The sequence below is a fragment of the Myiozetetes cayanensis genome, unplaced genomic scaffold (assembly GCF_022539395.1).
Source record: "Myiozetetes cayanensis isolate MyiCay16 unplaced genomic scaffold, myiCay2020 scf2-11, whole genome shotgun sequence".
Classification (NCBI taxonomy): Eukaryota; Metazoa; Chordata; class Aves; order Passeriformes; family Tyrannidae; genus Myiozetetes; species Myiozetetes cayanensis.
The window spans coordinates 16239396-16267253 of record NW_026087411.1 but is presented as its reverse complement, the minus strand read 5'-3'; the positions used below and the strand labels follow the sequence as shown (position 1 = coordinate 16267253).

Here is a 27858-nt window from a genome sequence, read left to right as displayed (position 1 = left end):
GACTGCAGACCTAAATTGATACCTGAATAATTGTTTCTTACACATAACAAAAATTTGGATGATGTAAGGGATAGAACTTCTGAGATTTCTTTAGGTGGTGGGTGGGAAGCAGATTGATTGCATTTGGGGAATTTTGCCTGAAATTCCAGTGACTGCTGTTTTAGAGCAAAACATGGTATAGCAGTTTTGCTGTATTTAGAGAGAAGTATGAGAGCAGTATGGAAGATAGTAACAGCCACAGAGTTCTGTCATTAGAAGAGGAATATCTCATGTGTCTTGCTCCTAATGAGTTTCAGGTATGCTGAAGGGACTGGCTACTTTAATTCTGTTCTAAGAAGAAACACATTAGTGGCAGGCAAGCTCTAGGATGAGAGATGATGTCAGATATGATTCAGTTTCCGTGTAGATCACTTTAGCTACAGACACAGCTGTGTTTAATGCAGTCCAGGAGTAATGATTAGAATGGAAAAGGGGTCTTGAGGAGGTCCACTCATTTGCCCCTCTTTCTCTGTACTCTGAAGATTATTCTTAGCTTACTTTCTCTTGAGGAATTTGCTTTTTCTAATCAGCAGAACCCTCAAAGCTGCAGGCTGGCTGAGAGTCACCAAATCCCTCACAGCAGATCCCACGAAACAGTCCTTCAGGTCACCCTTCCTCTATTCTTTCTCTTTAGAATCAAAGGTGCTCTGTTGATTAATACTGAAACAAAAGGAAGAGAAGAAACAATTAGAGAAATCAAGTTAGAATTTTTTGAAAAAAATTTGGAGATATAAGCATCTGCCATGCAGGGAAAAAAGCAGGGAAGAGGGAGAACAATTTGATTTCCCTTTTCCAAGAGGCTTCATGAAAATTGTCAGCAGTTTAACAAGCTCTGCTCTACTTTCTGTACGTGCATGTTGTTGTCAGGAGTCAGTGCTAATACTGTATTGAAGTGTGTTTCTGTATTTAGGAAGCCAGTGTGTGGTTGTTTCACAGTATCTCGCTGTACTATTTATTTTTATAAGCTTGTTGAAAGTCATGTTCCTCTAACAAGGCAACAGTAAAACAGTTGTAATATAAAGATTATACAAGATGCTGCATGTGCCAAGTATGCTTCATTCACTAAATCTGGCAGAAAACAGCTTGCTGTAGGCAACACTTTAGGAACACCTCTCAAGGAAGTTTTTAAAAATATCTTTCTGTAAAACTTCTTCCTTGAGCAGCACACACAAGATACGCTCAAGTTTCTAAAAATATTGGCACTTCAAGGTTTTCCTTGTCAGCCTACGTGAAGGTTTTGGTTCTCTGTTTAACCATATGAGTCTTCCAACATGCCTTTTAAGCAAGTAACTTAATTCTGTAAAATACAGGTACTTTCATATTCCAGTAGATGTAGAAAGACTTGACACTACAGAAATCTTGTATACTAAAGCAAGTGAAATGTAATGCAAAATTTGTGTACAGTGGTATTTTGTGAGTCTTGCATTTAGAATCACAGAAGATTAGAACAAAAATTACAAGTGTTCTTGTTTTGCATTTAGAAACTTAGACGCTTTCATTTCCTGTCCCTACTCTGTATGCTGGCACTTGCTCTTCCAGTGGGAGCCTGTTCATGTCTCACAGGTGACAAGTTGCTTAGAGTAAACTTGCCGTGCTGTACTTGGACACACTGGATATGTGAAATTTAGTAGGAGTTCATTTGCATTGTCTCAATAGTATCTCTCTTGTTCCAGGATACTCACCAGCTAAAACTACTTAAGACATTAGAAGGTCATGCATATGGGGTCTCTTACATTGCTTGGAGTCCAGATGACAACTACCTTGTTGCCTGTGGCCCAGATGATTGTTCTGAGCTTTGGCTCTGGAATGTACAAGTAAGTGGTGACTAAGAGGGAAAAATAAAAACGTTGTGGTCAGCCTGCTGCTTTTGTTTCAATATGTGAATACTTTAGGTGTGGAAGAAGTAACTGCTACAAACTCGTGTGAAGATGTTGACTATAAAGGAGAGATGCTGATCTCCCTGTCCCCCTTTGAATTTGAAAAAATAATTATGGCAGCCCACAAAGTCTGTGCTCAGTTTGTACAGAACTGAAATTAGAGTTCAAGTCTAAGTGCCTGGGATTGTGCAGCAGTTCTGGTGCATCTAGTTACGGATCTTTTCTGAGAAGAGATGGTGTAAATGCATAGAACCTTAAAGAGGTTCTGAAGAGAGGGACAGCAAATTAATCAAGAGAAACAGAGGGCAGAAATACCATTGAAGGGAAAGCTCATTGATGATTTTAACAAGTAGCAAAAGTAAGATAGAAGCTATTTTACTTTGTGAAACCCTCCCAGTGATGTTAGTGAAAGATCCACAGAGGCTTAAATTTATGATCTCAGAACTTCATCTTTCAGTCAGACACTAGGGCATTTTGCCATTTCCTTCATGAATTTGGAAATCACTTTCTACTGTTGAATTTTATGGGCACTTGAGTTGATATAAAAGCTTCCCTTGCCTCAGTTGTGAGCTGTATAGTCTTTCTTGTGCTGTCTTGGACTCTGAACTAATTTAGTTTCCTAAAACAAAAATGTTCCCTTTTTTCACCCTTGGAACACTTTTCTTCTGTTTAATTGACTAAATTGGCTCAGTGAAGAGCACTAGAGCTGGCACAAGGGAATAGATAGAAGCCCTTACTGTTCTGACAATGGTAAGCCACTCATTGGTGTTCTGTCTTGTGAAACGGTAGCATTATACACTGGGGATGAAAGCTGAATTTTGGCCTGGAGAGCTTCAGCTCAGGGAGGAAAACATTCTAAATACTGTGATACTGCTAGCTTCTTCCCAAAATGTATTTTGTCATCTGTCTTTTCCTCCTATAGTTTCCTTCTCTCTTCTTGTTTTCAATGCTTTTTTTAATTTCATTTGATAGTGCTTCTCTTGCTCTTGACTTGTTCTTGTAATTTCTTTTCATTCCACACTTTACTCATAATATTTCAGTTGTCTGACACACCAGCTAATCCGTCTCTGTTGATTTGAGGGACAAAAGAAATTGTCCCAAATAAAGTCCACAATCACTGGAGATGCTAAAGTAATACTACCTTCTTACTGCATTCTTCATAGGTTAGTATTGCTTTTTAATAAACATGTTGAAATACACGCACTACCCAAACACTACATGTGTCAGATAAAGTCATCAGTGCCTTTTTGGGAAAGGGTTCTGGTGTAAGGCCTTGTTGCCTTTATTTTACAGACTGGGGAGCTGAGGACAAAGATGAGCCAGTCTCATGAAGACAGTTTAACAAGCGTGGCCTGGAATCCCGATGGGAAGCGTTTTGTAACGGGAGGTCAGCGTGGACAGTTCTACCAGTGTGTAAGTTCTCTGCCTCTGTCCCATTGAAGACAAAGCAAGAAATTAAATTTTGGTCAAATCTGAGGTTCGTGTTTTTTTCAGGTTTTTCATGTGTGTGTACACTAAAGCTTCCGATCCTTTGTAATTGAAAGAAGCAATACGTTAATGCAAGTATTTCAGCAGCACTTCTGTGTGTAGCAGTTCGAAGGGTTTGAGCATCTTTGGTCTGCCTAAAGGAGGATTTGTGGTGTGGGATTTTTTCTTAGCTCCTCCAGAAAATACACTAATAAAAAGTAGTGCCCTTGTCCACAAATGCTGTTTATTCCATAGAATTTTGACTACATCTTTCTTAGTTTTTGCATGCTGTCTTTGCTCGTGTAAACAGAAGTTTGAAACCCTCGTTATCTGAGTAGTGTTGATTTTGGATGGTGGTTCACCGTCTCACCCTGTTCTTGATTATTTGTCATCTGACTTGGTGCCCAGAATAATAGTGCAGTATGTAAAACCTCACTCACTGCAAAGGTCAGCTCAGTGACGTGGTGTAGATGGCACATGTCATGCACGAGAAAATAAGTGACAAAAGGGATTCTCAGCTCTGCGGGGCAGATTCCTACAAAAGCCCGCAGTTATGATAACCAAGTCCTCCCTTTTAAAGGGTAAGATTGCTTTCTGTAGCAATTGTTGTAACAGAAGGTGAAAAAGATATGTGTCACAACTCCTCAGAGATCTGACACTAATGTGTTTTTTTTTTTTTCTTGTTTGTGTCTTTTTTCCTCTTTTGATCAGGATTTAGATGGTAATCTCCTTGACTCCTGGGAAGGGGTGAGAGTACAATGCCTTTGGTGCTTGAGTGATGGGAAAACTGTTCTAGCGTCGGACACACACCAGCGAATTCGGGGTTATAATTTTGAGGATCTCACAGACAGGAACATGTAACTACTACCTCTTTCTTTGGTTTTGAATTCCTGCTTCTTAGTGTCAGAAGAGGATTGAGGAAGGATTTGGGGGGCAGCATTATTAAAATGCTCTCAGTATTTAAAGAAGACAAGAATAGCGTGGGACAAGAACTAGTGAGTAAGTTCCAGGAAGCAGCATTAGATCAAGTATTAGAAGTAAATTCCTAAGCACTAGAGTGGATGTTTTGACATTTCTGTCATCAAGAGTTGTAGTCCTCTCAGTTCCTGGCATTTTAGAGGATCCTGCCTTGAATTTAGGAGTTGGAGTTGGTGTCTGAAGTCTCTTTTGGTCTTGGGAGTTACCATAAATATAAGCAAGCTATTGCAGACCTGGCTTGTACTGATGTATAGAGACATACCTAATTTCAAATTCAGAATTGTCTTTTCCTGATAATATTTCAAATACAGGACATGCCTTTTACTTTGGTGTTGCATCGTTATCTGGTTACCTTGACACTCGTGTCTTATCATTTCAGAGTACAAGAAGATCACCCTATTATGTCGTTTACTATTTCAAAAAATGGCCGTTTAGCTTTGTTAAATGTAGCAACTCAGGTGAGTTGGTGATGTTGAATAGAAATGCAAATAAATCTTGCAAATGCAACCTGTTCTTAAATACTTCGATGTGAGTTGGGATATTTGATATTAAACAGTTGTATATTATGTAATATGAAGGCTTTAATATTCACTGGTAGAGCATGGAATTTTCTGAAAAGAAGCCAATCTCATTCTTGAGACTGAATTTTTTTTTTTTGATTCATGCTCAAGAGTTTCATATTGTGAAATATGTACTACTAAATGTTATTTAACTGGCTTTTGCCTCAAAAAGCCAGTACAGCAAGAATTGTGGCAGGTCAACACATCTAGGGGCATGAGAATTGGGTTACATTTATCTGGTTCTGCTTTTGGAACCTTGGATAAGAATAGGAACTTTCAGAATGGAAGGGACCAAAGGCTGAAAGTTCAGTGTTTTGATACATCTTTACTCTCTTTATCTAGTAACAGTACTGAGGTTGGCTCTGAACTAGTGTACTCTCATGTTTAATTTTTTTCTCATAGTTCAAAAAAATGCCATTAATAATGTTTATGATGAAATTCCTTATATTTATTATTTCCAGGGAGTTCACTTGTGGGACTTACAAGACAGAGTTTTAGTGAGAAAGTATCAAGGTGTTACACAAGGATTTTACACAATTCACTCATGTTTTGGAGGTCATAATGAAGATTTCATCGCGAGTGGTAGTGAAGGTAACACCATTCTCCCTTCTGCAGAAAACTGGAACACTCTATATCCTTCCTGTACCTTAATTTTGTAGATGACAAGTGCTAACAACAGTAAAAAAGCAAGCAAACTGGTTCATGAAATAAATTTGAGGCATGCTGAGATGGAGGCATACTTCAAGAAGAAATTGTGGGCTAGCAGAAGGAATCTTCTGAGAGGATGGTACTAGTAGAAAACATTAATGACTCTCTTGTGTTGCTCCTCTAAAGCAAAAGCATCTGCACAATTTTAATTAAAAGTAGGTGAGGTGTGCTTGAGGATTTTTCTTTTTGTGGTGTGATATTTAGACTTATGGTTTGAACAGAAAGTACTCCTGGGGAATAACAGCTTCATTTGCCTGTTGAAGGTACAGGTGTGGTGAGGTTATTTTAATTTCAGTAGTCATTCTAATTGCAGACAGGAGTCTCAAATTAAGCAGTTGTTGACGTAGTCTGGTAGGGTTTCTTGGTGATCAAAGGCTTTGTGGTACGTTTTTATTCAACTGTCTGTGGCAAGGGCAGAAATTTGTTAAAAGGTTTATATCTTGAATTGGTTCAGTTCTGTCACTATAGTGCCATCACCTGCCATGTAGGTCACTTAAAATTCAAGCTTATGCAGGACTAAGAATTACACTTGGAATATGTCAACAATCACTGTGAGTGCTATGTATCTTTAAGATGTTACAAAACGCTACTTTTTTTTTTTTTTTTGGAAAATACCAAATATGTCTAAAATAAAACCAAGTTTCACCCTCTGACCATAGGCAGGGGAATATGACTGAAGGACAGCACCTCCAGTCTTTCAGTCCAGTGTGAGCCTCTTTTGATAGTTGAACTTGGTTTGAGACCCAAGTACCCAAAAGTTCAGGATTTGTTTAGCCGTAACTATCTGTAGGTGTAGATACTGGAGTGCACCCGTCCTTTCCCCCCCATTTATTTACTCTTTATTATCTTCATTGTCTAAAAACTACTGAGCAGTAATTGAAACTGATGGTACTGTATCTACTTAGACTTGAACTGTTTGAAGCTCTTGCCTCGTTGTAGTGATTGTTGCAAATGTGATTACTGACAAAGTCTGTTTTAAAAAATAAGCGAACAAAAAATAACATCACATTGCCATAGTCTCTTTTAAAATAATTGATTAGATTGTAATACCTCTTAAAGCATATTGTCAGCTAGATAGGGGTTTTTCTTGCCATTGCATCAGTAGCAAGAAAATAGAGGTCTCTAAGAGGGGGATTGACTGCTGCCTTAGTGTAGCTAATTGTTTTTTCCAAACCAAAATACTGGTTTGTGTTTAGGCTTTGATTCTCCCAGACAGCAGAGGTCTGCGTGTCCTTACACTTGTCTGTGTAAGCAGAGTGTTGCTTGGTGTTGGTTGCATGGATATGGAGTCTCTTGCAATGGTTAAGTGGAATGTGAGCCCAGCCAGAACATTTGTGTCAATAGGAGTACATGTAAAGGTGGTACACTGCAGTGAGCTGCCTCAGCAGAAGACAGTTGTTACCACGTGGTTCCATGATGCTTTTCTAGCAGGTAGGTCAGAGAGCAAGTTGGCTTTATAGGGGTTGGGAGGAGGAATAGAGGAAGATTGGTTTGTTTGCAAACAGCCTTCAGAGTGACATCTACGTTAAAGCTTTTCAGAGAGGTTAAAATACTTCCATTTGATATGCTAGACCTGAATATCAGGCTTTTGTGTAATACTTGTAATACATACTCGTTCAGTTTGTGCAGCTCTGCTTGGAATATTCCACAGACATTACTAGACAGGTAAACCCACAGCCTTGTTACAGGGTGCTAGGCTACAGCTGGGAGACACTCCCACCCCCAATTTATTCTTAACTATGGTTGGCTATAAAGCAATAACACTTCTTTAAAAATTGCAGTAGAGTGTCTAACCAGTTTGCTGTTCTATTTCTAGGATGCTGCTAGAAGTAATTAAAAACTTTCCATCACAAAATAAATTCTGTCGGGTTGTTTATTGCATCTGCTTTAATACGTACAAATTGATATCTTTAAATACCACACCATAATTGTTAAAGACAGTAATAGCTCACAATTTGAGCCATTAAGTTTTGCCCTCCCTCCCTTGCTCTGTTTGTGCTTTCACTGGAGTGTTGCAGGGTTTAAGAGACATTTTTCATAAACTAGAGCTGTGTTCTTATCTAGCAGTCATCAATAGGAGGTGGTTATAAGGAGGCCTTAGTACTCATGACTTATAATACCTTCACTACTCTGTAAATATAATTATTTGAGGGGGGAAAAAATCTACAAGTCTTCCTTTTGAATAAGATTATGACTCCATACCTATAATTAGAGTAGCTTGGTTTCTCTCTTTAGCTGTATTGTGTTACTTGCATTGTAGTCAAATGTTTTTCTTCAAATACCTAGTGTAATAGACTTCAGCTGTTAATGGAAGAGCTTGACCTGTGTTCTTTTGACCACTTTTAGATTAAAAATTGTTAGTGCTATTGCAGACTTGGGACATGGGTTTTAGATGCAGGTTTTGCAACATTATTGAGAGCCGAGTTGCTGAGAGCTTGGGTGGAAGTGCTCTTTGATACCACCAATCAGTCTGTGCAGGACAGCGTTTCTCAGTCTCCTTTAAATGTGTGTTTGGTGTAGATCACAAAGTATACATCTGGCACAAGCGCAGTGAGCTGCCGATTGCGGAGCTGACAGGGCACACGCGTACAGTCAACTGTGTGAGCTGGAACCCGCAGATTCCATCCATGATGGCCAGCGCCTCCGACGATGGCACTGTTAGGATATGGGGACCAGCGCCTTTCGTAGACAACCAGGATATTGAAGGTAAAAACCTGCGTGTTTACTAAAAAAAAAGAAGTTAAATGGGTTTTTTGTTTGGTGTGGGTTTTTGGTTTGTGGGGTTTTTTGTGTGTGTGGGGGTTTTTTGTCTTTTGTGTTTTGTTTTTGTTTTTTTTTGTTTTTGTTTGGTTTTGCTTTGCTTTTTGCTTTGGTTTGTTTTTTAGTGTATGACTGATTTTTATCTGAATTCTCTATGCTGTGCAATAAAAAGGAAACAACTGGTATTTCTAAAATTATTCTGACGTGGCCCCATAGAAAACTGTAGTGTCACTAAGACCTCAGGATTATATTAACTTATTTATGCAGACATCTTAAAAATCTTGCCTCCAATGCTTGAGGTTTAATAACATAAAATGTTATTAAAATTTAAATAACGCATTCTGATCACAATGCAAGTTGAATAATGGTATTGTAATGCTTATGAAAGGCATCTCCAAAGTCTGGGGAGAGTGTGAAGTTTTCCCAGGAATATCTCTAAGAAATGGAACCTTTACTAACCATCAGCAATTACATGTGTCCAGGAGAGAGAGACAGTTCTCCCTTTTTTTGCTGCCAAATTGTGCTCGTGTTCCCAGCCCTTCTTGCCTCCCCCAGGGCTGTTAACGAGAGGACCGCTGGGGAGTTGTCCTGCAGTTTATATGAATCTCTCACTTCTTACTACAAGGTTAACATGTATTGGCAGTGGATATTAAAATGAAGTACAGTATATCCTATTGCCACAGGATGGAATGAATACTGGGTGTGGATACAAGTTCAAGAGGAACCTGGGCAGAGTAATCAAAAAAGAAATCCATTAAGTGCTACTAGAGAAGTAAACACCTCTAGTTCAGAATGTCCCCTAGGTAAAAACAGCTGAAAATTGGAAGGATATTAGGAGGAAGAATTTCCTCCTCTCCCTATACACACTTGTGCTTTCTGACACATCTGCTTCTAGTCTTGACCCAGGTGGACCAGCCTGGCTAATCTGTTTGTAACACCTGGAATGTACCTGTAAGGAGTCAGAGCCTGTGTTCCACTTGGTTTTGTTGTTTGGTTTTCTCTAGTTAGCTGCTTGCTCACTCTTTCTTAGTTCCTACAGAAAATGGACTAGTAAGTGCCATAAATACCAAAACAACAGAAAACAGATTTGACACAGCAATGCTTTTGCAAGAGGTGTAGGTGCACAGGGTAATACCTAACAACTTCAGAATCTTAAATGGATGGCAAGACAGCTTTGTAATTAGAACACCCCCTTAGAATGCAAATGTGTTACTTCTTTTTGGAACAGAGGCTTTTTTGAGTACCCACACCTAACATGCTAAATTAATTTCTAGATTGATATGAATAACTCTACCTAAAATAAGTAATTTTTAGCATGGAATTTAGCTACAGTAAGAGATCCATTAACCTAATGCATGTTCAGTAAAATCTATGTAAATACACGGTACCTGTAATTACATTATAATTACCTTATAATAGAAATGTTAAGTATTGCTAAGATCTTCAAGCTGTGATTTCTTTCTCTTTATGTTTTTGTTTTGCTCAGAGGAATGCAGTAGCATGGATAGTTGATGGCGAATTTGGAGCAGACGACTTCAGTTTAACTTAATTAGTCGTATTTTAAATGGCTTGGGATTTGGTGCAAACAAACATGATTGATAGCTGGACAGACATGCTCGTCATGAAAAAGAACCATTTCTGAAGCCCGGTTGGGGCCAAACATTTACCACCTTGCTTCATAGTAACCAGTCGAGATGAAGCACGTCCTTAGAACTTTGTTGGACACCGTGTTGAAATTACCCCCCCATCGGTTGTGAAGAACTGTGCTACATTCAGGCTAACCATTGAACTCAGTATATATATTTTTCCCTCCTGCCTTTTTGTCTGGCAGGCTACTGTTCTTGTTGCTCTTCTGTGTAATGAAGTTTAAATGCTTGTTTGGAACACTTTATTTAACAGTTTAGAAGGCTTGATAGAAAGAGTGCTTTAGTCTGAAGAGTATACATTGGATAGGAAAGTATTTCCTTCTCTTGTTTCTCAAGTCTCTCTCCGCCTTACTTAGCTTGAGATCTTTGCAGCTTGGTTCATGGATTCTAGCCTTGCCCGTTGCGCAGTATATATATAAATTGAGATGATAAACCAATGAACTATGTCAAAAGCACTCTCAGTATCACATTTGACAAAAAGTTTTGTACTTTTCACATAGCTCGTTGCCCTGCAAAGGGGTTAACAGCACAATTTTTTAAAAATAAATTATTTATAGGATTAAAATGACTTCATTTGTATACATTTGGAATTAAAACAATGCAAGAAGTGTCATGAAACACGGTATCACTGATGCTTTTCTGGAGTGTCTTGAGACCCAATCAGAAGCAGTGGCTGGAAGGAGCTTTATGTAGGCAGTGAAGCTTGTTTTAGATGGAGGAACTCACTGTCCGTCTTAACAGATACATTGTATTATTTAGGAAAAAAAAAAGGCGTTCAGACTGCACCACCAGACTAAGTTTAAACAAGAAAGGGTATTTTTTTTTCTAATTACATAAATATATGCAACAATGCTGTTGTAAAAGGTAGACTACACTTCAAGGGAAGAATGTGTTGAAAGGTCCTTTCTTCACAAAGTCAACATTTTGTATAAGTAATTAACATACAAATCATAATTAAACACTTGTATTACAATGGAAATTTTTCTTTATTTGATAAACAGAGGTGTATAGATTTCTGTGTTGAGAATATACTTTTAAGTTTGTGGATTTAAATGCCTCTCCCAGACCTTGTTGCAAGCTGGTGCTGTAAACAACTTGACACATCTAGGAATAGTTCCACTAATATCCCATGATAAGGAAAAAACCAAAAACGTTTATAATTTAAATATTTATTCTTTTTGGTGTAAACAGATGGCCTGGCATCTCTGTGCTTCTGCACTACACACAAATTCATTATGGAATGGCACTGGATTCCCTTTTGCCACCGTGAGTGGAAAGGTAGTGTTGGTACTGCTGTGAAGTAAAGAAGGAGCAGGGAAGGGCACGCCATGCAGTCTTGTGAACAGAGGTGTGGACATCATCCTTTAATGAGATAATAATCTAGTGTTCTTAGTAGTCATGTGTGGAAGAAGGATGGGGGAAGGTTTCCTGAAATTCCTGGGAAAAGAAGTGTAGCCACTTTGAATGGGAACGTGGTATTTCCCAGAAAACCAAAGTGAAGGTTAGCAGGTTAGATTTTTTTTTTCTTTTTAGATTCCAGCCATCAGGTGGTTGGTGTTTTTCTTGCCTTGTGTGCAAACTTAAGTGTGAGTTAAGATTCTGATACTATGGTTGAGACCAGCCCCAAATCTGACCTTAGTCTTTCAGTACCTCCAAAACCAGGTAGGAACTTAATGTTCTTATCTTCAGTCTACAGTACACCAGCCTTAAAGTTAAGGTGAGTGCTTTGATAGCAATTACTGTTCCACAGTACTGGGAATACATATGTGAATTTGAGACTATAAATCATTTCCTCCTTCCATTAATTACTTCTGGAGGAAGCTCTTTGTTTTTCTTCCTAGTTCAGACAGTGCAGGATTAGTCAGGCTTGTTCCTGCGATGGTGGTGTTGCAGGGAAGGAGACAAGTTCCTAAGATCGAATTTGAGTAAGCTAAACCTTTGGGTTTTAAAGAAAAATTAACTACCTGAATTGTAAACAGTGTTTTACATGTTCAAAACGTGGTATAATTCATAAGCAATGCCAGTATGCGGATCTTTGGAAGTTATTCTAGTATTGTCTTACTCTGGAGCTTACGCTTTCAAACCAAACATTGTTTAGAGAGAGTAAAGAGAGTAATGGTTTTGATGTCTCTTAATAATGTCTCATACAATGGTCTGGCACTACTTGCTTATCTCATACTCATGGGAATAAGGTGGGAACTCTAGGCAGGTGGTGAAGGCTGGATCAAATTTCAAGTGGAGATTTAAAGTCTCGTATGTACTTCAAGAGGCATTTTTAATGTGGCGGTTGTAACTAATCAGAGCGAGACTCCTTACCTGGCACGAGCTGTGTGGGAGGGTGCGTGTGCTGGTGCCTGGATTCCACTGCAATGCAATTAGAAATTTAAACCTAGTACTTCTGCCCAAATACTGCCTGTCTCTTCTGGATTTGGGTTGCACCCATAAAGGACACTTCAGGTATTAAGAAGCAGAGTTAGGGAGAGGCACATGTTCCGATCCCTCTCCTTTAGTGTCGTGGTGCAGCCGTGCCATGTAAAGGAAAGCTCCATGCAGATGGCACTGCTTCCAGAGTGTCTCAGTCCCAGCGTGTTGCGTCGCTGTCCATGCCTCACGGGTGGTGAGCAGAGAGGAGAGGAAGGTGAGACTCATCTGCATTTTGCCACACTACTCGGTCCCATGGCAAACTGCCGTCATAGGTGTAGCACCAATGACTACCATTCCAACCTGGAGATGAAAGAGGAACCTAAACTATTTCTAACACATCACATATTCGCAGTATGTGAATTGAAAAGTACCAACACTTTTTGTGCACAGACTGTAAAATGAGACTGGGGTGGGGTGGGGGAAAAAAAACCCAAACAAGTTTGCTCGTTTGCAGCACGTTGATTTCCATGTGCTTAAAAATGTTCATAGGCTGGAGTGTAAGGCTGGAACAAGTACACACCCACAATAAATTACTGTATTTCTAGTCAACAGACCGATGGTTTTAGAGAGGAAAATACTGTAAGTGTGTACTCATTTTGTACCTTTCTCTGATCACCTGTTGGCTTAAAATATTCACAGTAGCCCCAGGTTATTACCAAGGCAGATCTTGGGGAAAAAAAAGAAGTGCTGAAGCATTTTATTATCTGAATGTTCTTTAGCTGTTCAGGTAAGTAATTTTCAAGGCACAATGGAGCACAAAAGGGAAAATGGTAGCTGTGTTCTTGTTTTGGAGGGGAGGGTAGTGGGGGAAATGACACCTTTTGTTTTTAAATTCCCTCTGTCTTTATTCTAAAGTTCTCCAACTTTAAAGTTAACCTCTCTTTATGATTGGAGCAAAGACGCAAGCTAGAAATCTACCCAGATCTTGCCAGTTACTTCTCAACTTGGCTTCAAACAGGTAATGTTTAATAAAACTCCGTATGCTGTTGGGAGTTGGTGCCTAGTTGTGAACTTCTACACTGCTAAGGGATGCTCCCACCCAAAGTCAGTTTTAAAGGCTTCCTTAGCAGGAAAGCAGGACTCAAACATTTAGCTGTAGCGTGAGGGGATATGTTGTAGACCCAAATGGGGAGGGAGGTAGAGAGAGAAGAATGGATGTAAAAAGCAGGATTTACTGAGCAACAGACAAACTACTGTAACTCAAGGGGGAGGAGGAAAAATGCACTTTCAATAGTTTGTCCATATTTTTAGCTACAAAGTACACTTGTATCTGATTTTATTTTTTTTGAGACGACTATTAAAAGGAACACCCATCCCATAAATGGCTAATCCTCCTTTTGACCTCCTCCTGTCTTTTCCACATTGGCTTGAGTCCATTTTCAACTGCCATACTTAATTTTGAAAACTGCTACTTTTAACGATGTTGAGAAAGAAAAATCATTAACTATGACACTTTTTTTAAACAGGGTGGACTTAATTGAAGTGTGCAGTGTTGAACTACTGCTGCAGTAGCTGCCTCTAGTTGTTGAAATAAACTGTAGACAAGTTTTCTGTCAATTAATCCAGATAATCTGGATTCAGTAAAACATCTGTGAGAGTGTTCCTCCCATCTGGTATGAATGTGTGTGTGCATGTGTTCCATGAACAGACAGAGAACCAAATGTTCTAGGTACTTGTCATGTTTTATTGCATACTTTAAGTCGTGTGTATGTGAAGTGTCCTTTGACCAGAAGGTTTTGGTTAATATCAGTATATTTTTATAAATTTGAAATTCATTGTGCCCCATCTTTTTTCTTAAACATTTTTCATTCTTAGGGTATATGTGCTAGATTTGAAACTTAACATTTTTAGGCACAGATGGAAAAAGTTATTGGCTCCTTGAAAACATATGGGACAAAATGGATCCTCAAAGCATGTATGTACTTACAAACCAAGCTGTAGAGATCAAGAAAAGAACTTTATTGTTGATCTCAAGATTTCTAAATTGTCAAGATTTATATGGAGTTGTGGTGGAACTAGTTAACACTTAGAGCTTTTGGTATGTAATGACTATTTGCTATGGACTGATATTAAATGTTTCAAAGGATTGCGTTCTTAAACTTTCTGGATTTTTGTTACTCTCCTCGGATATTATTAAGTAGTTAAAATTTCTTTGCTATATTACATTAAAAACATAAGAACTTTGGGTCTCGTATTTATTTTCACTTGTTTTACTAATTATTTACAGAACACCGTTTTAACTTTTTTATTTTATAAATGTGTAGTATTTTAAACATATCTTTAAAAAAATTGTTCAATTGGAACTACATTAACTTCTGATTTGTTTTTATTAGGATTTTTAAAAAGAAAAAAACAAAAACAACACTTTTTCCATGTTGGTGCACAGCACTTAACAGAAATGTTTGTATTCCCTTTCAATTCAATAAACAATAAATAACTGGAATGAATAGTTCTTAGTTTCCCTAACTTCACTTATATAACTGACTTTGGATGTTAATTTCTTGATCATTAATTATAGATTTCTTCCATATTCCTAGTATTTCACTTCCTCGCTAGGAAAATTAACTTTTGGCCTTTGAGCAGAAGATGAGTCAGTCAGTGCTGTGTGCAGGCTTGGCAGTGTCTGACATCAGGCTCTAACCCACCCACCTCACGCTTGTGTTTTCACTGGACATTCAGCAGTCGACTTGCTCGTGTCCCAGTCTGTGCTCATCTCCCTTGTTGAACACCTGCTCCTTTGAGGCTCTGTGAAATCCATGATTCCTTAATGCTGGAGCTTGCCTAAATACTGGATGCAGGTTGCTTTAGGTGACTGGTGGGTTGTGTGGGTTTTTTTGATACTTCATTATTAAGAAGGTGCTCTTAAAGCACTTGTATCTCCTGCCTTTGTTCCCTCCAGCTAACTCCGTGTTCTTGTCCCTCCTCCCTGTGCCTGAAAACAGAACCTCATCTTTATCCTGCACTTCCATTCAGCTGTAGCTTATTTCTGTTAAATAAAAAGTTGTACCTCAATTTTCACTCCCTGTAGCTTTTCCAAATTCAAACATCTTGCTGAAGTGCATTCAATTTTTTAATTCTTTGCCCTTACGTATTGACTAGAAAAGATCTTTCCTCCTTCTAGTAGCATCTGTTTATTAACTTTATTCTCTCCCTTACAGTTTAGGCAATGTGTAGATAATTAGGGCTTAAATGCAGCTGCCAGCAGAAGGGGCATGCCTTACTCCTCTCCATGTCCTGCTTTGTGCCACTTCTCTTGGGTACTGGTATTTGCAGGAAGGTTGTTGGATTGCAGACCCTCTTAAGCCATAAATGCCACAGATGAAGGAAGTTACTGACAAACCCAGCCAAAAACTGTGCTTCATCTGCTGTCCTTCATCTGCCTTTATTGGGTCAGATGACTGCAAGAGAAGCGGGGAAATGAATTCTACAGCCCTGTGACATTTCAGTATTTGTAAGATTAAACATTAACTGCTGTGGTTTGGGTTTCTTGTTTGGGTTTGGCTTTTTTAATCCTTCAGATTATTAAAAAGAAATTACATAAAGAACTTGAGAGTAGATGTGCCTTTCATAATTAGCTTAAATCCAAACTCTGTCTGAGGCAGGGTACTTACCCTACACCTTGGTTTATGCTCTCTGTGCTGCCCGATGTGCCTCTCTGCACATTTTGCTTATCCTTAGGCTGTCAGCTCATCAGAGATGGCAATCCCAGTTGTGTCCTCACTTTAAGAGATCTGTAATGCTCTGAAGAGGAACCAGTGAGGTTTGTATGGCTCTAACGTTTCTGCCTAAGATCAGGGGTGAATGTACTGGTAACTTCATGGTGGATCACATATATAGCCCACGTTTTCCTGTCGCTACCTCCAGTGCCCATCATACCGTTATTATACTTGGGAAGCAAAAATGGTCTTCTGCCACTTGTGCAAAATTCTAGAGAGCTTCTTGTGAGAGGAGTAGAATTAGAATAAAGCTTTGACAATCCTGAACAGATAAAGATTTGCTTTTATGGGTTTATCAGGGTTTCAGGTTGATTGTTAACCTGCACTGAGAACTGTTCTTAGGGCTACTGCTCATACCAGTGATGTACTGTGATCCATGAAACAGAACTACTGCAGGAAAAAGAACAGGTACTAGGAAGAGGAGGCAAGTATATTCTTTAACAAACTAGGCTAACCAACACTCTGTAACTGAAATGATTAATTAGGAGGAAACATGCAATTGTACCTATTTTAACTAACCCCCCAAATGCAGAACTCTAATGGCTATCTAATCTCTCTGAAAACTGATGAGTGACTGTCATCTTCACAAGCTGACCAGGCTCTAGACTGTGGTGAGGAAAAAAATAATCTGTTAAAAGTTAGAATCCCTGCAGGCCAACTTCAGTGTTTTCATGGATTAAGAGCTTTCTGTAAATCATGGTTAATCATCTGAAGGGTAAGTTGGTGGTTCCCCCATGAAGTTATACTCGGATACCTCAGTTCCAAAGGGAAACACAGTCTGGGGAGTGAGTAGGAAGGGATCTGTGTTTGGTGTCACACCCATTTATGGTAAAAGATGAATTTTTATTAAAAATTGGTCCAAAGTTTCTAATTGTCTTGAATTCTGTATAATAAGCTTGTATTTAAATTACCCTGTTCTCCCTTGTGGGAGACCCAGAAAAGAGGGATTTTTTTTCATTTATTTTTACTACCATAAAATTTCAGTGCTCTGTGGATCTCCCAGGACGGAGATGACTGAGAATCCCTATTTCTATCTAATGAACCACAGTTTTAGCAATTACAAATATATTTTTGCTGTTGCTGACACTGAAGAACTCTGCTGAGGCAGGAAAGGACCCTGTACAATAATAATAATAATAATGGCCAGTCTTCGCGAGCGAAGATCTGGGGAAGGTCTTTCCACCTTCCAGCCTGCGCATTGGATTTTTTAGGTGAGACACAGTGTGCGCGGAACTGAGCCCACCCTTTAATCCTAAGGTTCATCTGCCGGGGCCAAGCGAGCTTGGACAGTGGCAGTGAGGTCCTTAGGACGTAGATGGGTTGCCTTTAAGGGCTAACGAGCCCCACCTGCCCGGGAGTGGCCCTGACCGGGAATCGAACCCGGGTCTCGGCGGTGACAGCGCCGCGCCCTTACCACTAGACCACCAGGGGCTCCAAAGAAGGCTTTGAAATTACCAGTGGAATTACTCAGCAGAACTGTAGTCTGTGAAACCTGCTACCAAGGTTTTTGCAACTATTATAATCAGTTGGTAGATATAAATGAACAGAGAATTTATTTATATTAAAAAATTGAGGTGGGAAGTTTGCATTCATATAAAAGTAGAGATTGTTTAATATTTGACAACCTCCACTTAGAAAACATATCTTTTTTTTTTGTTGGTCTGTCATGGTTAATAATTCACTCTTGAGGAAGTAGGGAGGAATCCACAATAACATCCCTCTAGATCAGGGCATACACATGCTATCTATATTTTTTTTTTTTTTTACCTCAGATATGTTATTTTCCCTTATCCTTCTCTGTCCTGCTCCCATCACTGAACAAATGCTTCGCTCAGTAGGGAATAGAAGCCTTTCATAGGGAGTGATAAATTTCACCAGTTCCCTCAGGGAATGGATCTACTCTATCTAAACGTCATCCCTGCAGGTCTGAGGTGCTTGTAGTTGGAAATCTTCAGAGACAATGTATCATACAAACACTTTCATTAATAATAAAGCTCTTACCTCAAAATCATGTCTTCAGAGTAAGATATACAGCTGCTAGTTTAAATGATGGACTTACAGGTTAGTGTTCATGTCTCTCAGTGTGAAACATGAATGAAATACCTACTGTCAGCACTACAGCAAGGACCTGACAGTAGCAGCTTATCCACACTATCCTTTCTTCTGACAGATAGCACCCAAAACGTGTGCAGTATGTTTTCCTCACACATGCATAAAATTATTTAATTGCCTGCCACATAAACTGCTACAAAAGTTACTTTCTACTGTTTGAGTTTTACTTGCTCTCCTTTTCCCAGAGTGCCATCCTGTCTGGGTTTCAGCTTTACAGGGCAGTACTTTCTGTAGCTTGATTTCTGTTGTGTAAAGTAGTCAGTGGCACACAGCTGGGGTAGCTGTTTCCTTAGTTATTTTTTAATGAGCATGATTTTCAGCAGGTTTTCATCTTTACAACAGCTGAACTTGGACTCCATCCATCATAAATTTAAAGCCAAACTTTTCCTAGAACAAACACTGAACGCAAGGTATCTACAGAAGTCAAGCCTCAGAGTTGTCTTTTTCATTGCTGGCCATGAAAACAACCCGTTAATTACAGCTGTGCACTAAAAAAACAAGCACTTAAGAAAAAAAAAGCTCATAAATTTTAGGACATAATTACAGAAGTGTACTTTTAAAGTGTTTTAATTCATGTGTTTGTTTCAAGAGACCTATTTCCAAGCACATATAAAAAAATTTAAAGACAGTTATTGGACAGTGAGGGTACAAACTCAGGTTTATACACTTATCACTGAGGCAAGAGCTGCACAAAAAGAACTGAGTTTGCTGGTATCATTGAAGCAGAGTCACATCAGAATTGGGATAAATGGTGTTATGGTTTACCAGACCATTTCCCTGAGCTAGACATACTCTTGGTTCACCTCACTGGATGTGGAAACAGCAGGTTCAGGGAGTAGCAACTGCAAAGAGTCTTTTGCTCTGTAACCAGCTCCAACCAGCAAGATGATATTTACTGTATGTGAAGGTCTGTGATGTACTTCAATGACAAGATAGGAGTTGAAAGGAAAAAGCAGGTATTAATCATGTTTCTTACTTATGTTTTTCACTCTTACATACAAGTGTCACTTCCACCAAAGGGATCTTAATCCATCCAAACACAAGACTTCACATAGGTTGTTGGAGGGAGGGGTGAAAAAGGAGAAAAGCATAACTTTTATTCCATTATTTTTTACCTGGAAAAAACACTGACACAAAGATGCAAGCTGTGCTACTGTTCCACTTTGAAATCTGTGTTCAGGCACTGCTTCAAACTGGGCTCGAGTAGGACAGCTTGACAGCCAGAGGCACATGCTGACACCTTTCAGTAAGAAGTAAACACCAGAGCTGCACTTAAATTTGTTCTGGAACTACCATCAATACCAGCCCATGCTGCTGAAATGAGTTTTCCTTCTCACCCATTTAATTCCTGCAAGGTCAGTTCTGTAAGCAAGGATTGCATCTTGCAGAAACAGCAACTCCAGCAGTTTGGGTTGTAAAGGAACAAAAACAACCGCTACACAAATCCAATGTCTTTTGAAAATATTTTATGTTAAAAATACAGAAAAATATTTCTTGTTCAAAGAGGAAAAATATACTGCATGACGACACTGATCTAGGTGTGTTCGGAAGGTGTCTGAGGCTCCACAACCAGTCACTGGAGTGATGACCCAATTTGGCAGCTAATGGTTCTTTTTCAACTTCTCAATCATTTATCAAAGCCAGAATCATACTGTGACAAAACAGAAAACATGATACCAGTGGATTACTGAAGCATGTGCAAGCAGGAACAGCTATTGCTGTCATGAGAGAGCTGCACTTGAGCCCGAAATAGAAGTTAAGGCAACTGCTGTGTGCTTTGCCTATGAGGACATGAGCTGCAAAAGTGATATTGCTGCAGAGTAACAGTAGCTCTCCCATCTTGCAGTAAGTGGCCCCATCACAGAACTCATCCGTCTGTAACTCAGATCAACTTTATTTTTTAAAACAGAACTTGTAAAATAAAGTTGGTCCTCAAGATTATTTCCATTCCAAATAGGCCACTTACTGTAGGTGTTGAAAACATGTAACTCTTTATATCGTACTTGTAGTGGTTTAGAGATTACCGAGTAGTCTGAGTTTCCAAACACTGTCTGATCAGAAAGACTAAAGGTATATAATGAGCCCACAGAGAGCTGTCAAAATATATTACTGAGGCTTAGCAGGATGCAAAAGATGAGACAAGAATACCAGCAATTACACCGGAAGAATAGAGGAGATAAAAATAGCTGGCAGACAATTCCTTTGTTCCTTGGGAGCAATTTTTGAAACTAACCTGTAAAGGTACATGAAGAAACAGAGCAGATGAAAGCCCAGTTTAATCATGGCTTCTTTCATGTGTGATTTCAGTTGTCCTCGGTTATGGATCTCTGTGGGATCAAATACTCCCATGTTTCCACTTGGCACCATAATGTACCTGAAAGTTTAAGAATAAAGAAAAAAAACACCACACAACAAAACCCAAAAATGTAGTTATTGAAACATTAGGGAGTGTCAGGAGAAGGAGAGGGGGACAGCTTGCCCAGAAGAGACTTCCATCTAAAGAGTTTTTTCATGATTCAAGGTATGGGAGTTCTTTATTAATTCTATTTCAGTTTCAGGATATTGCATGTATCTCTGCCTCTACAACCCACAAACAAGAATAGGAGGACAAGAAGTACTAAAAGCATCAGCCTGGCTTCCCATGTATAAACAGGAGAGATTCAGGTAATAGCCAGTTCATTTTAATTGCTGTTCACGGTTACTTGCTGTCATGGAGAAAACATCCACCCACAGTGGAAAGATGCATGAGATGAAAAGGACTGGAAAAGACTCCATTTAGCTAAGAATTAGTGATTTATTTAGCAAAAAACCCTCACATAGATAATCACAAAGTCTGGTTGTCAAAATGAGATGGTGTAAGACAAGACAAAGGATCTGTGTATTCCTGCCTTTGTGACAGCCATCCTGTCATATCTCAGCACTGACACTGAGGATGAGAGGCTGGGCAGAACTGAAGAAGTTCTGCTGCCCAAACCCACACAGGAACAAAAGTTGAGTGAAACCAAGTGAAACATAAGGAAAGAAAGAATATAATTGGAAAATCCAATGTTTACGTCCTGGGAAAATTCAGCAAGCACCATGTTCATTTGTCACAAGCATTTCTCAAGGGAAAGCACAAGAAGTTCTCACTCCAGCTGAGCTCAAGCTAGAGCAGTACTTCTATTTCATTGAGATGTCACACAGTCTTTACCTTCCTGGATTAATACTCTTTCTATAAGGGAATTTAATTCCTTATGGAGCCAAAAAAAGTGGTCTCAGAACAGAAGACTGATTTTCTTTATGTACTCGAGTGGCAACACTTGTACTCCAAAAGGCACTTCCCCACCTCTTACAATATTCATTTCAATAATATGAGCAGAAGAAAGGGAATAAGAAACAAAGATATCTTCTAGTGGCAGTACAAGACTGGAAAAAAACCATTAAAACCACAGTATATGTGCTTCACACAGAGGTGTCCCATTAAAAATAGTTCATGTGAACAAATTCCAGTTTGAAATTCTCTTCCAAATTTGAAGTGATAAAGGATTGTTCTATTTTTAGTATTATAACAGAAATTACTGTCTGTTTACTGGGAATGGAATGCATTTAATTCAAATAAAAGGAAGAACACAAATTTCCTGTACCAATTTCTCCTAGAAATAGGGTGCATAATTTTCTTATGTGTCTAGCATATGACTGCCACAAAGGCAGCACCTATTAATTTTGCTCTTTAGGAAGAATGGTAACAAATTTTGCAACTTAATTGCAGAAGCTGTGAGGTATTTTTTCCTAGAGGCCCACAGCTTATATTATCTAGCTAAGGAAACTAGTCATGGATATAATGATGCTAATGCTGACAAACCCAACTCAAGGCAGTGGTCATACTCTAAACTGGAAAGAAAACTTCTACAGCAGACATGAAAACTGTCAGCTTTAATGGAAACACACACTACTGCCTTTAGGATTTCCATTCAGTGGAAGCTGCTCCCACAGCAACAGGACACTTCCCTCTAGATTACACAGTTTTTAAAGGGATGTAGAAGTTCTGGTCAGAATTTTGCCTGCATTTTTAAGAGTATATTTTTTTTACTTTTTCAGTTTTAAGATGAGTATTATCTACTTAAAGACATGGTAAGAATCATATTATTTGGACCTATTCTCTCAAGATTTATATAACAAAGCAAAAACAAAAAAATTTGAACACTTCCCTAAGAGTTTTAAAACAAGGAGAGTGCAAGACAAAACTGTCTCAATTGAGACACTACAAAATTAATAAAAAAAAACCCCAAATTAAATGATCATCTGAGTATGTTGAACAAGAATGGCCAGCAGGATGCTACAATAAACATGTTGCAAAGTCTCCCTTGATGCTGTTTTTGACCGATTTATCCTTCCCAGGATTTATTTCTAAAGCCCCTTTCGCACAAAACCTCTCTCCTCCAACTGAAATCCTTGAGATATTTAGGAAATTAGGCAAGTACTGCCATTTACTCATTGAGATTAGGCAGATTTTGAAGAGAAGTGAATGACAGGAAGAGATTATCCTACCTTTATCACTTTTACTACAAAGCACAGACTGCTTCAATCTCAACACAATTATTTTTATTTCTGTAGTCATTTTGGAATAGACAATAAACTTCAACCCTTCTGAATTTGTGTGCAGAAATACTGTAACACACCGAGAAGATGTAGAAACATTTAGCCAGATGTTTGCAGCTCATGCTAACGGGTTCACATTTCATCTGTTCCCACTTGAGCTGACTTTAACTGACACCTTCTCTCTTCAGGGTATTCCAGCTACTTTACAGTCCACCATTTTCTGACTACCATCTCTCTCATCCATTGAACACTGGGTCAAATGTATGTTCTATCCCAAATCTTCAGATTTCCTTTATAATCATAAAATGGTTTTGGGTCAAGGGATCTTAATGATCACTATGTTCCAACCCTGCTGCCATCGGCAAGGACACCTTCCACTAGGCCAGGGTGCTCAAAGCTCCACCAACCTGGCACTGAACACTTCAGGGATGAGGCATCCACAACTTCTATGGGCAACCTGTGCCAGTGCCTCACCACCCTCACAGAAAACAATTTCTTCCTTATATCTAACCTCAATTTCCTCTCTTTTAGTTTGAATCTATTATTCCTTGTCCTATCACTACAGCTCCTGATGAACTGGTAAGGCTAAACACCACACCTGCTTTTGCAGATCTCTAATTCCTTCATTATAGATGGGATAATCCAGGCTATTAGTGTGAGTGAAACTCCTCAATCCACAGAAGGCAGGCAGGATTAGTGATATAGGCTTAACATTTTGATTTCCTGTGGCAGGACAGGCGAAGTATCATATTGTCAAATTCAGTTATTGCCTACACTGCACATCTGAACTTGAGGAAACAATCCTGGAGTTTAGGATGTACAGAATATTAATGACAAATATAAAAGGAGAGCTGTCAATACAAAACAGCAGTCAAAGCTTATTGCATGAAGTGTGGAAATAGAAATAATTTATCTTTGAAAATTTACTCTAAGAGCGTTTAGAAGGGAAAGCAAGGTGCTACTTTAAAAATTAACATAAATACACAAAATGAAGCAGCAACAGGGTAACCAGTAAAAGAAATCTTCAAAGCTTCGAAGAAAATCCATTCTCTCTCCAGTGTCTGCAGAAACAGCATTGCCTAAATGAAACTCCAAAGTTGCCAGCAGATACCAGACCAAATACTGGTCACTTTGTGTAACAGTTGTACATACGGGTGACCAAAAAAAATAGGCAAAAACATGCCCTGTGTGTGTGCATTTAGGCAACATTTGTTTATTAAGCACAAAGTTATACTGTCTTATGTTGCTCCATCTTAGAAACATTTGAAGGCTTTGCTGGCATTCCACAGGAAACAAGGGTTTTGAATGCATGGCTATTTTGCCCATGAACAGCCAGGTTATCAGTACAGAGATACTCAACTTAGTTCTGATGGGAGCTGTGAAACTTCTTGTTTAATTTTACCAGTGACTCAACCCACCCCTGCAAATAGTTAACCCTAACAGGTTCAGGCAAACAAGAATTACAGCCAGCTTTTCCTACCTGTACCTTAAACTTTTTTACTCCCATAGCATAGTGTTTAGAGATAATTTCAGACAAAATCACACCCAGTTTTCATTAGTTAAACACCTGCAAGGGTCAGTTCTCCAAACATCAGATGACACGAGATAAAAAGAATGTTTTTTGAACTCACAGTTCCAGTGTTGCCACACGGAAACCCCTACTGATAACTAAACCATTTCCAAGGGGTGGCAGCCCAGGGGACAAAGACCAGGAACACTGACAGCTGTCCTAGGATGAAAAGTCTACAAACCTTTTCCAAATACGAAGAGGTGGGATGAGGGAACAAAACCAGTGCAGATGAGAGTGAGAGACAAGCCGGTGAATGCAGGAGGGTGTGGGGGACAACACCCCAGCCGAGTGGTTTTACAACCATCAGCCTTGCTGACCTCAGCACTTTTATGCTGATATCACTATCACATGTAGGTACAGCATGAAAAACATTAACAACTCTGTCTGCAGAGTTGTACTGTCTGCAGTACTACTTCATAATCCCAATTAATATGCTATTATTTCCTATGGACTTGGGAATGACCCACAAATCAAGATTCCTGGGCACAGGGGATAATGAAAGGAAAGGCCAAAAGTTTCTTATCCTTTACACTGTTGGGTTTCTTATAGTTTTAATGGCAAGAAGAGGTTTTATGTTAGTTTGATCAATGAAGAGTAGTAGCAGCTCAAGAACACAACTGAAACATCTCATCATGACAAATTCTTTATCCTTGTACTACACTTAAAGCTAAACTAGTAACAGTGGGGGGAAAAAAAAGGCACACAAACCCCCGTGCACTTACCTATATATATTCCATGTTGCTACTGGCAAATTAAGGAGAAAGATGAACCAGTGCAATGAAATAAGCATTAATACTGTCACAACAGCATGGCCAATCACCTCAGGGACCACCCACTGTAAAAAAGCAAAAGAAAAGAGTTATATACACAGATGTAAATTCCTTCCTGAAACAGAGATCTATATGGAGTTATCATCTCATTCTAATCACGCAAAACTCAGAGAGAAACATTCGTGGCAGAGGCATGTGATTGCATCCACAGTGTGGAGAAATTAATACCTTCAGGTAGATTCCAGGCAAGTAAGCCAGAAATCAAGCCCTAAGATACTATAACAGAAGTGCTTTATCCAAGTATTACAAGCACTTCCAGAGAACATCACAGCATTGTGATGTTTAAACACAAATGCATTACACAAGCACTTAAAAAAATCGAGTTTAAAAGTATACAGTGCTCATTTGAAGTCACTGCAGAGAACAGTGGATTTAGGAACATAGATAATTAAAATCTGCACAGACACAGGATGTACAAACAACCTCAGGCTTGGAACAGATAAAAAAGTTGATCAATATGAAAACTGGCATAGTTAAATTGGGTCAGCCCCTAACAATTACACATTTTTGGCTTGAGAGGACCCTGTACCTTTCTCTCTTACATTAACAAAAAAATACCTGTAACTCCAAGTGAACACACCTGCATGGGAAGGCCACACTGATTTAATGCAAACAGTTTTAAGTAGATTTGTTAAAAATGGTACTTTTCCTTATCACAGTAAAACTCTACTGTTCAAGGCAGGTTAGAAATTACACAGAAACATCAGAGAAAGTTGCTGTGAAGACCTCAGAGTTCAGTCATGAGTAGACACCCTTGGTGTGGCCCACCTACAAGAACCAAAGCACAGAACTCAAGAGCTCTGTGAAGCATTAACTCTCAGTCCCACCAGTTTAGGCAGCAGCCCATCCTGCAGCACCAGGGGTCAGAACAACAGCCTTTTGTGACTGAATTTCCTGAAAAATGGGCACCCAAAAGAAACAGGCAGGCTGAAATAAAGGATGTATGCAAAACACTGCCAGCCAAGGCTCTCCAGGTTTACGTTACACTCCACTTATTTGCGATGCCGAGATGAAGGATGTGGTTTCCCCAAACCACATTAAATGCAGTGAAGAACAATTTACTTTATTGAGCTTGGAGCAGCACGATCGAGCGTTGATGTAGTCACATTCCAAATCTGATAGTGTGATTATCTGAGGTCCGAGATAAGGAAACATTGCATGTAACTGGGAATACACAAAGATTTATTTTTAGCCAGTAAACTGGGGAGAACCCTCTTGCTTTCACTGCAGACATCTTGTTCCATGTTCATCTGGTAAAGACATATTTCAATTAATTACAACTCAACTCCTGTGTTAGATAGAAAGCTTGGCTACATTTTATCATCAGGCCAAGTGATTTTATTATATTTTCCCCAAGGGCAACTGTTGCACAAATGCTAAAGTTCAGTTCAACCCTTACAACAAGCCAGGGAGGCAAACTCAGTAATTTTAGTAAAAGATTTAATAATACAACCCTTGAAGCCAGAACTTAAAAGTAACAAAAAGTTAATGCACTTTTTAAACTCTTCTCACAATAAAGCTAAATAATGTGGTTTCAAGAAGTGAATCTACTTTTTTTTAACACTTACAGCAACGCTGGATTAATTAATACTTCATTAGGCAATAAGAGAGTAACATCATTATTGAATGAACTTTCAGCAACTAAATTACGAATATTTTGGACAGAAAAGTCCTCTCAAAAAGGCTCAGGATGCACGTATGCACATCATCACACTATATCCTGTAAAGACATGGTCCTTTTCTCCAAGGAAATTAACACAATTTTTTATATTCCTAAAAATACAGGTGAAAGCTTTTTATTTTTCACCAAATAATCAACCTATCCTTCTTCTAGGCTGAATTTTTTTTTTCCAAGCGCTTCTGTACTTCTTTCTGCTAGAAGCGGGTAGACTCTGAAATAGCACCAGGATTGAAAGAGGTGTAAAAGCCAATTCGCTTTTACCGACAAACATAGAGAAAATTAAGTCAAATCTGTGCCTCTACATTGCAACAGCGCCAGGCAGCGAAGGCTGCGGGCGGGTCTCTTCTTTGTTAAAGAAGATGGAAATCCTGTTTGTCGAGGAACTCGGAGCGCCACAGCCCGGAGCCCACGCCTAAGGCAGGGCAAGGCACCCTCGGAATTCGAACCCTGTTGCGCGGCCGCGCTTTTTTAGGCCCGTGCGGTTCCCGAGGGCCGGCGCCAGCCCCGCTCCCTGTGCTCCCACAGCTCCCTGTGCTCCCACAGCCCCCCCGCTCCAGGAGCCCAACGTGCTCCGGGCACCGAATCCCGCGGCGCTTTCCCGCAGCCGGGCGCTCCCGGCTCCGCAGATCCCCCGCTCCAGGGGGCTGCACCCCGGCCCTCCGAACCGCGGCCATGCCCCGGCGCAGCCCCCCGCCCCGCCGCCCTCAGCCCGCCGGCCCCGGCCCGCCCCCGCGCCCCATCCCCGCCCGCCCCCAGAGGAGCAGGATGCGAAGTAGACGGAGAGGAAGATGAGGGCGCAGCAGTCGATCAGCGAGAAGATGAAAACCACCGACTCCATCCCGCCGCCGCGCCCGCCGCCCCGCGGCCCTCCCGGCCGCCGTAGGACCCGCCCCGCCCGGGCGGGCCCGGCCG

General features: G+C 39.7%; 2 protein-coding genes across 4 annotated transcripts in view; one reads left to right on the top strand and one right to left on the bottom strand.

Moving 5' to 3' along the window:
* WDR26 (WD repeat domain 26) overlaps positions 1-10600 on the top strand; it is a 28141-nt gene extending 17541 nt beyond the window's left edge. For both annotated transcript variants that reach the window (XM_050316267.1, XM_050316266.1), the window contains 7 exons: positions 1713-1853; positions 3210-3329; positions 4095-4240; positions 4741-4819; positions 5383-5512; positions 8150-8335; positions 9876-10600. In XM_050316267.1, the coding sequence (XP_050172224.1) occupies positions 1713-1853; positions 3210-3329; positions 4095-4240; positions 4741-4819; positions 5383-5512; positions 8150-8335; positions 9876-9901 (828 nt within the window). In that variant the 3' untranslated portion in view covers positions 9902-10600. The remainder of the gene's footprint in view (positions 1-1712; positions 1854-3209; positions 3330-4094; positions 4241-4740; positions 4820-5382; positions 5513-8149; positions 8336-9875) is intronic.
* On the bottom strand, positions 418-27841 carry CNIH4 (cornichon family AMPA receptor auxiliary protein 4). Of its 2 annotated transcripts, none has more exons than XM_050316268.1 (5): positions 27716-27822; positions 26328-26396; positions 25158-25270; positions 20521-20661; positions 418-699 (listed from the first exon to the last, which is right to left on the bottom strand). In XM_050316268.1, the coding sequence occupies exons 1-5, from the start codon at positions 27782-27784 to the stop codon at positions 657-659; spliced, it is 435 nt and encodes a 144-aa protein (XP_050172225.1). In that variant the 5' UTR covers positions 27785-27822; the 3' UTR covers positions 418-656. The 2 variants fall into 2 exon arrangements, with proteins under 2 accessions (XP_050172225.1, XP_050172226.1); XM_050316269.1 differs by lacking the exon at positions 418-699 and adding an exon at positions 19734-19938 and having other exon boundaries at positions 27716-27841.
* Between the last annotated feature and the right edge of the window lie 17 nt (positions 27842-27858).